Source organism: Glycine max, chromosome 2 (genome assembly GCF_000004515.6).
Source record: "Glycine max cultivar Williams 82 chromosome 2, Glycine_max_v4.0, whole genome shotgun sequence".
NCBI lineage: Eukaryota > Viridiplantae > Streptophyta > Magnoliopsida > Fabales > Fabaceae > Glycine > Glycine max.
In genome coordinates this window covers 9,754,885-9,764,399 of record NC_016089.4, presented here as the reverse complement: position 1 = coordinate 9,764,399, position 9,515 = coordinate 9,754,885, and the positions used below count along the sequence as shown (strand labels likewise).

At 38.4% G+C, this 9,515-nt stretch overlaps 1 protein-coding gene across 3 annotated transcripts; it reads left to right on the top strand.

Annotated features, from left to right (window-relative positions):
* The first annotated feature begins 929 nt into the window (after nucleotides 1–929).
* LOC100820322 (E3 ubiquitin-protein ligase MBR2) lies at nucleotides 930–9,515 on the top strand. 3 transcript variants are annotated; one of them, XM_006574828.4, is made up of 8 exons: nucleotides 930–1,199; nucleotides 1,345–1,396; nucleotides 1,573–1,636; nucleotides 5,880–7,626; nucleotides 8,022–8,072; nucleotides 8,530–8,631; nucleotides 8,708–8,857; nucleotides 9,137–9,515. In XM_006574828.4, the coding sequence occupies exons 3-8, from the start codon at nucleotides 1,629–1,631 to the stop codon at nucleotides 9,266–9,268; spliced, it is 2,190 nt and encodes a 729-aa protein (XP_006574891.1). In that variant the 5' UTR covers nucleotides 930–1,199; nucleotides 1,345–1,396; nucleotides 1,573–1,628; the 3' UTR covers nucleotides 9,269–9,515. The 3 variants fall into 3 exon arrangements, with proteins under 3 accessions (XP_006574891.1, XP_006574894.1, XP_006574893.1); XM_006574830.4 differs by lacking the exon at nucleotides 1,573–1,636 and having other exon boundaries at nucleotides 992–1,199; XM_006574831.3 differs by lacking the exons at nucleotides 1,345–1,396; nucleotides 1,573–1,636 and having other exon boundaries at nucleotides 963–982.

Here is a 9,515-nt window from a genome sequence, read left to right as displayed (position 1 = left end):
ATGATTTGTATGGACTTTGAAGTACTAAGATTTGTTTAACGCAAATTAACTACTGTAGAAGGTTTCAACAAGATGATCTTTGACTCGCTTCATCAGCTTCAACCTCAAGACAAAGATCAAATTATTGTTATTCTTTAGTCCATCTGGACAAACAGAAATCAGAAAATATGGGACAATGTATACACCCCCTCAGCTACTGTCATTTCGCTAGCCATGCAATTCTGGCACGAATGGCTTTGCTGTAAAATCTCATGTCATTGCCTCTCACATGACTACTCAACTCAAGTTTGGTAGCCACCGAATTTCGACGTCATCAAATGCAATCTTGATGCCACCATCTTTAAGGATCACAACTGCTTTGACATCAGCATGTGCTTGTAGGACGACCACGGTAACTTCATTAGAGCTCGAACAATTTTCTTTGATGACCTTCCTCAACAAGCAGAAGCAAAAGTTTTTCTCTCTATCAAAGCCTTATTTGAACTCAACAACTCGATCTGAATAATGTTGTTTTTAAGACTTATTGCCAATTGATCAAAGACCATAGACTCCAAAATAGTTGGCCATTCTGATTTTCATGTTATTTTAGCCAACTGTAGACAGGGTCTTTCCTTAATTCCAAACTTTAGGATGAATGTAGTTAGGAGATAAGTTAATTTTGTGACTCATAATTAACTAGGATATCAAGATTAAATGCTAGCTAGCATCCATGATACTGATTGCATTTCCTCTTGTTGTGATCACTATATTATTCTAAAAAAAGAGTAGAGAGAATATTCTGTATCAAGGAGAATAATATAACTTCTGGTTTTCTAGCAACATAATTAAACCAATGACAGCATCTGTCTACGTGTACGAATTTCATAGTTGGGTTGAGCCCCGAACCCAAAGGCGTTATTATAAAAATTGTGAAACACTAGGTTCTTTCTCTCTCTCTTACAAAAATCTCTTAAATTAGTGTTTATAGATTACTGTACGCTAGGTACTCTGTCCCTTTAATCTCTCTCTCTCTCTCATGTTTCATTCTTTCTCTTCTCTTGTCGTGTTCTCATTGCCCTCTTCTGTTCAATAATAATAACTTAATAAAAGAAAAAAACAGTAATTGAAAATTGAAACAGCTGAAGAATAATCATCATCGTCGTCATCGCTTCCCAATCAAACCCACCACCCATTTGAATCAATCCAGGGATCCCCTTCTGGTAATAATTTTCTCCATTTCCAAACTCCAATAACCTCAATTTTCTTCATTAATGCTTGTGCTAAAGGTGATTATAGTTGTAAAAATCCCTTTTTGTTTTCTGTGACTTTAAAAATGATCTGAATTTGGGTTTTTCCGTTGGCAAGGTCTCATATCTTTAATCGGTTTTGGGGGTGGAGGATCGCGTCAATCCATTAGGTTTTTTGTCCTCAACTTTGCTTATTTCTTTCTTTCTGCCTTTTTTTTTTTTTTTAATTTCAACCGTACCTTTTGAAATTTTTAATCGATTCGAAGGCATGCCTTTATTTTTTCTTAATTTTTTTTATTAAAGTTTCAATTTTTTAGTTTTGATTCGGCTTATTTTGATTTCCCAGGTGGATTTTGCATCCTAGGAATGTAGGGTTGGGTATTGTGAAGTTTCACTCATTTGATGATCTGGTTGATCTTTACCCTCTCCATTTTAACCTGATTAATTTCAAGCTCATGCAGTGTGTTTTAGTTTTGGTGTCTTAGGGTGCAGACATTGAGTGTTGCATTATTACCCTCGTTGGTATGGGTGAGAAATTAGGGGAAAGTAAAAGCTTTGCATTAAGATAGACTTTGTACATTTTAATACTTTCTGAGGTGTTGATTAAAAACCATTCCCTGGCATTCAAACAGCTTTAGCTTTTGCAATGGCTTGTTCTTGACATTTTCAACAAAAAGTAAATGGATTGGTGGATAGTTCTTAATAGCTTATGATTTTGGAGAAGTTGATTTTTTAACAAATAGTTGAATGCATGATGAATTTTCTTCACTCATCCCTCTTAATAGATACATTCATTGAGCACACTTCCTAGCTTTTGCTAATTGTTATTGCAGTAAGATTATCTGTTCTCAAAACTATGGAGTTTTGCCACTGAACTTGTCTCCCAATCTGCCCAAGTCTTTAAGGCTCAGGTGACATTGATTTCAGAGGTTGAATCCTCCATGAGGGCACCTTTCTCCCACTCCTCCCCACGTGCTTGCATCTTCTTATAACCGCCCAAAAAAAGTTGACATTTTTTTTCTACCATAAATTTCGTTACACTGGCTACTAGTCATGTCTTTTTTAACCAATCAAGAATCCAATGGTTGTCAATGAATTTAAAGTTTGCAATTTCTCCCCTTATTTTGCTCCTGTCTCTTCTCGACTTCATGGAAACTTGGCACGTATCAGTGAGGAACCTGCCAGTTTATTACAGTTGTCATGCTTGGAATGAAGGTTGTAAAGTTGTCATGGAAATTGACAGAAAACTGGTATCTTATTAGAAAGAATACAGGATTTCTCCCTTGAATGCAGTGTCTCACTTGCAAAACTTCAAGGGTCTGCACATTCCAATGCTCAAGAGCCTTGATAATCTCACAATGATCGAATATCTCTCCCCCTCAACCAGTCTTCCTATTTATAGGCAACACGCTTTAATTTTTAACATCTTGGTGCTAGTAACTAGAGTATGTAGCTAACTAACTAACTAATGGATATATGTGAATACTCCTCTTATAAAGTTTCTCCTTGTCCTCAAGGTGAACAGCTTGTGGCTGCTGCCTGAAATAAAGTCCCACTAAAGTTCTAATAGATTGAAGCATGATGACCATGGTTTTAAATTGCGGTTGTGGTGAGTAAGAAAACCTTTACATTGCGGGAAAATGCGGCTGATGCAGCCGGAATTGCGGTTGTGGTGAGTCAAAATACCTTCATGTTGTGGCCGCAATTGTGGTTGTGGATCGATATTTAAGACCATGATGACGACTTAGTCAAACTTATCCTGCAGCCACCTCCTACTCCAGGGTCAAGCATGTGAACGCCCTTGCTCCCCTAGCGCCTTTGTTTTTCATGGTATTGTTGGTGACTTAACTCAAACTTACCCTGCAGCCCACCTCCGACTCCAGTTCGTCATGAAACAGAGCATTAGAGCCTTTATGGTTATATTGTGAAGATCCCTTGGCTGAGTTGGCTCTCTTGCAAAATGCACCAGTGCACATGGTCATAGCGGATGATTATCAAGGTCCTCTCCTTAATTTTGCTGGACTTTGCCCATTGGGACATGGGAACAATTCAATTGTTGCCATTTCCTGTTTGCTTCTCAATAATTTCCTCTACTTGAATTCTAATTCTTCTCCTTACTCCTTTGGGCATGGTCTATCAAGCCTGACTATGAGTTCCCCTTGTGTTACTCCAACCCAGCCCCCTTCTTTCTTCTCCTTCCTATGCACGCTGCTTCTAGGTGTGGCCACCATTTCCATAGGCACTTCTGCAATTCTTCCACAAAAATCAGTCACAAGACTCAACTAATGACACACCCACAAAGGGAACGCTTTTTTTCCTTTTATTTCACCCTCCGTTTGATACCCAAAAAGGTGATTATTACAATCCATGTTTTGCTTGTTGGTTTTCATTTGTTCATTTTCTTCCATTGGCGGATCAGGATCTTCATTGGCCACATCTATTTCATGTCTTCAAGATTTCCTCCCTCTTTCTGTTTTCTTGCTTCCAAGATTCTCTTCCCTCACTGCAATTTTGGCTCTTTCTCTTAAATTCTTAATTTTTCCTTTCATCTTCTTGCTCACTTCTGGTTCTGCTACCATTCACTGCATTCCCCTGGCTTTTGCTGGCCATTAAGGTTACTGATTCAAATTTTCAGAAGTTGTGCTTCGTGGAGCTCATCTCGTTTGTATTGTTCCCCATGTGTAAGCTCTGCTTTCCTCCAATCTTCTTCCAAGCTCCATCATAGAGCTTTGACACTCTTCTCTAATGTCTCTAATCGACCCTATATGGGCATGTTCATCCTGAATTCCTCCCAACATTTTGATTTGTCAGATCTAACTTTCCATCATTCTCTGCTTCCACTGTATAGCTTGGTTCTCCCCTAGCCTGGTTCTTGATTTTCAAGACCATCTCTGTTATTTTCCAGCACCTAAGATTCTTGCTCCTCACATCTCGAACCCACACTAGAAGATCTGGATCAAGTCTCGCTGGAACTCTTTTACCAAAGCCTTTGAGAATCGCTGCCATGTTGCACTTAGATGGTCCCCTTTCCACACAAACCACCAAATAAATGCACATGTCCTCACATAGTGTTTCCAATCAGTTGTATCTTTTCGTCCTTTTTTATTCCTGTGACCTCAAAATACTACTACACATTAATCAGCCACGCTCAGGTTCCTTTTTCTTAGAGTTCTGGAATCAGCTTTAAGATATACCCACAACTCCAACATTGGAGTTCTGATACCAGTTGACAGAAACCTGGTATCTTATTTGAAAAAATAAGGGACTTTCCCCCTGAATATAGAGCCTTATTGCAGAACTTTGAGGGTCTGCACCTCCCAATGCCCAAAGGGCCCAATTCTCTCACAAATGGATAGATATCTCTCCCTCTCAACCTTTCTTATTAATAACTGTCAAACTCAGAAAACAGTAGGCCAGAAATCTGTGTTCTACTGCTGGAAAATTCTCATATATATAGTATTTAATTACAAGTTAACATGCTAATTCTCAGCCCAAAATATTAGCTATCAAGATGATTTTGGGAATAACCGAACTGATGATCCACACCATGACTTTTGAGCATCTTTTACCACCCATTTGGCATGTTCATCCTTATGTTTGTCTTTATCAGGAGCAAAAGCACTGCCATCAATGTGACCCCGAAGATCTTTTCATTCGACAAATATCTGGAACTGGAATGCCCAGGCTGGGTAGTTCTTTCCATTAAGGCAAACCATTAAGACATTTAGTTTTTTTGAAGGCATGACAAAGAACCAAACTGGACTGGAAAAATAAAAATAGAACAGAACTGAGTCAGCGGCAAAAATTGTGAAATCTGGAACTAGGTTGATAAATAAGAGAGAAAAACTCTGACTGGGCTTTGGACCATAAGCCAGACTGCTACCGTGTCAAACTCAGAAAACTTTAGGCCAGAAAACTGTGTTCTGCTGGCAAATTCTCATATAAATAGTATATAATTACAAGCTGACATGCTGATTTTCAGCCCAAAATATTAGCTGACTGACATATATACATTTATCCTAATTTAGGAGAAAATAACAGTTTCACCTCCAGCTGTGGTATCCTACTTAAGGAGAGAATAAAAATTACAAAATGTACAATTACACAGCTCATTTAAAGCCCCAAAAATTTTCCATTTATTCTATTAATTTTCCATTAATTCCATTGACACAAATATGCCTTAATTCTTCTATTCATCTTGGCCCAGCTAACTAGCTGATAGGTATCTAGCAGAAATATTCAGTAATCAACATAATAATCTACCTGTAAAAAGTTTATTTTCCTTTTTGTTTCTCTTCAGTCTAAATCTCCCATTGAGGATGTATGTGCACCATCACACTGAAACAATAATTTTGTCCAAGAAAAATGCATGTTTGAGCTCTCTGGGCTAGCTCTATCTGATTTATGTGTTACTAGAGCAGTTTTAGGCTTTCCAGTGAACTATTTTACTCTCTAATGTTTGTATATCTTACCTCATTCATTTTATTACATTGATTAAATAGCTAAATTCTGATTGTATCTGTGGCAAAGCATGCTATACACTCTAGTTTCACAGCCGTAGTCGTCATCTATAGGTTATATATATGACTCTTGTGCACCTTACTTATAGCTTGAGATTTGAGAATCTTATAAATTTCCTGTTGATTAATTTAGGTGGGATAGCTTGATTCTGATGCAAGGACAAAGGAGGACTGTTGGGTCGTTCCCAGCAATTGTTAGTATGATGCAAGGGCCCAGTTCTAGTGGCACTGATATGAACCACCAGTCTTCCTTGAATCATGTGCAAAATGCAGTAGATTTCTGTTTGTCAGATTATAGGGGATCTTCTGGTGAGACTGCATGTTTACGTGGTACTGGTCATAATGTTCAGAGCTTCAGTGGCTGGAATACTGGTGAATCTAGTTCAAGACTCAATCTGATCAACCAAGTCAATGATGAAGGTCTAAAATCAGAACATGGGCTGTCTTCTTCGTATAATGCTGCTACCGAGGATGATCTCAGGTCTGAGGAAGGACAATTCAAAGCAAATAATGTAATTTTTCCTGTTAGTTCAAATACTAATCTACATGGCAATCAATCTAGAGTTCACCCTTCCTTTTTGCAAGGTTCCAGTTCTACTCATATTAACCAGAATATTAGTCTAGATATGGGGCATGTAGCTAATGCTGCTGATCGTGGGAAGGGCAAAGAAGCTGGTAGTAGTGTTAATGCCAACAATACTAGTGGAATAGACAGAGAAAAGACATTGTTTGGCAGTGCTTCATGTAATCACACAGGAGCTTCATCTGAAAGCTCTGGATACATGGCTTGGGGTGATAGTGCTAATTCAAGTTCTTCTTTAGTTAATTGGGGTCCTTCCTGCAAGAGAAAGGCTCTTGAAGGTAGTTCTAGGCAACTGTGTTCTGGAGGAAGCTCAAGCACTCTTGTACAATCCGGAAATGGTTGCTGGCCTACTGATCCTGTTGATCTTAATGCTTCCAGCGACTTAACTGATTCTACACCTATAGAAGATATTCCTGTTACTAGTCCTCCATTATTTCAGAATGCAACAAATGAAGAGCGACAAGAAGCTCCCAATGGATTTCCTTTGATAAGTATTGCAGAAAATGTGGAAAGGCCTCTAAGAAACTTCGATAGAAGAATGAGCCATCTACAGCATCAGGAATCTGTACCTCTCAATTTACCATCAACAGGGAGTGCTAGGCATCATAATCATTCTTCTCTGCATCAAGCACCTGGCTCTCACTCAATCAATGATTCGTTGGAGTTGAGGTTAACAGCTGGAGGGACATCTTCTGCTAATTCTGGCGCTTCTCTGAACCAGTCACCTGCCTTGCGCATCCATTCTTTTCCTTGGAACAGAACTGCCAATCCTAGAGGGGCCAGATCTTCAACTTCTTATAACTCTGGAGAAAGAGCCGTGCGCGAAGATTTTAATTTGAGAATGTTTCCAAGAGATAGTACGGAACACCCCATGAATGTGCCTGCATCTTCAGGACACGAACCTATTGGTTGGCATACACCATCTGGCAATGTGAACAATTCTGGAGGTGCACCTCCTCCATCCTGGATTGGATCTAGTTCAAATGTTCACTCTCCCGCTAACCGTAGCTGGATTTTTAATCATGAAGTCCCAGCAGAAAATATGCAGAGTGTGTCAGAGTTCAGTCCTTGGTCCCTTTTTCCATCAATTAGCTCTGCATCTGGTGTTCATAATGCCCATTCTGCCCCATCTTCTTCTGGTCCTCCTTCATTTACCCAGGGTTCTAGCAGCAACCAATCATACGCAAGAACAGCATTGGTGATGGAAAGAAGGGGTGGTGATGTTCTCTCTGGTGGTCCCCATTCACTGCGAGCATTAACCTTTGACAATGAGGGGAGACGTCGACTAATATCTGAGGTATCTTTTCTGTTTTCATTTGTATGTAATATGTTGCACTATTATCTGAAGGCTACTCCATGCAGGTATGATGATTTTCCTATTAAATTATGCTCATATAGCCAGGATTAACCATTTAAACAAGAAATGTGCACAAGTGAATAAATAATACAATTTTTTTAGATTCATATTATTGTTTGATAATACTTACAGTCTTGATGTTTGTCTAATTTCTAGTGCTGTCTCATTTTTTCATAACCTTTTTCAGTTTACTTTTCAGCAGAAAAGATATTTTGTAGCAGCCCGCTAAGTACTAACAAGCATCTTGATAAAGTGAAATTTGATCAACAAATTAGCTAAATTTGGTGCTACCTTTGTCCTACCTGAATTAATTATCTAATTGTTGTGTGTGCTAGATTCGCCAAGTCTTGATGGCAATGCGGAGGGGTGAGAACTTACGAGCTGAGGTTTGAATCTACTGTATAAATACATCTCGTGACAGTTTATGACATTAGTTCGTTGTATTGTGAAATTAATATTAGAGTATGTATTATCATTGGATCACATTTGGTGGATTTTCGGCCTATTTCTCTTTCATCTTAGGGAGAAATTCATCTGATAGAATACTGACACTAGAGTTGGGCTAATAGTATGTGAGCAATTGCCAATTTATCAAAACTAGACAGTAGACTCCATTTCTCTTGCAATATTGATTAGATCATCTTTGTTTACATGTTTTTTAGATAAAACTTATTTTGTGTATGATTCTCTTCAAATTGGCACACTTGTTTATGTTGCAGAAGAAATATTTATATTTTGAAGCAAGCGCAAGCTTGTTAGCTTGTTGGCCATGTTCCACTGGACTTTGCAATACTATTGAAAATACTAACTTAACATTTTCCTTTGACACTTTTGAAATGCCAGGATTATATGGTCTTTGACCACCCTTTCTTATATCATGGCATGGCTGAAATGCACGACAGGCACAGAGAAATGCGCCTTGATGTCGACAACATGTCTTATGAGGTAAAAAGGAAATATATTGTATTCCCATCCATCAGTTGCTCTCTATTATTTCTTCTGACTTTAACTGGGGTTGCAGGAATTGTTGGCATTGGAGGAGCATATAGGAGACGTGAGCACTGGATTGAATGAGGATGTCATCATTAAGTTGATGAAACAGAGAATTTACGTGCGTGCCATTATCATGACAGACTCTTATACAGATCTGGAACCTTGTTGTATCTGTCAGGTATGAGTAATTCTCAGTTTTTTTTTCCTTTTATGATCAGCCAATGTTAGTTGTTAATTTTTGTTAGAATGTTAGTGGAGGAGATTCGAACCCATTGTCTCTCCCCCCTTCCCCCTTTCTCCCTTAAACTCCGTTCTCAACCACCAAATCAATCTTATAACTCCGTCTGTCTCAGTTAGTAAAACTGTAAAACTAAAGAGGACATGAAAACAAATGCAATGATGTTTAACTTTTGAGCTAAATACATAATGCATCTTTCTTATTTTTTCATGATGGCAGGAGGAATTTTCTGATGGGGAGAATGTTGGATCACTGGATTGTGGGCATGAGTTTCACAGTGGTTGCATTAAGCAGTGGCTAATGCAGAAGAACCTGTGTCCCATTTGCAAAACAACAGCCTTAGCTACATGATAGGGAGAACCTCTATCTTCTTAAGCTGGCTCTATCTAAAGCTTTTTCTTACTTTATAAACTTTTTTCTTAAGAGAACAGGACCTCTCATTTGTTGTGATTGGGGACGACAATATGCTCCCTAAAAAGAAGTAAACAAAAAACATTGGTGGGTGATCTATGAACTATTGTAGAGTTTTATTTATACTTTTGTAATGGATTATTACATGTGGTTTATGATAAGCTATAAGCACTTTGATATTATTAAA

Excerpts from the sequence above, each read along its gene's own strand:
- LOC100820322 (XM_006574828.4), top strand. Across the intron at positions 8,073-8,529 it reads GTGAGAACTTACGAGCTGAG|GATTATATGGTCTTTGACCA; the intron begins GTTTGAATCTAC and ends TTGAAATGCCAG. Across the intron at positions 8,858-9,136 it reads AACCTTGTTGTATCTGTCAG|GAGGAATTTTCTGATGGGGA; the intron begins GTATGAGTAATT and ends TCATGATGGCAG.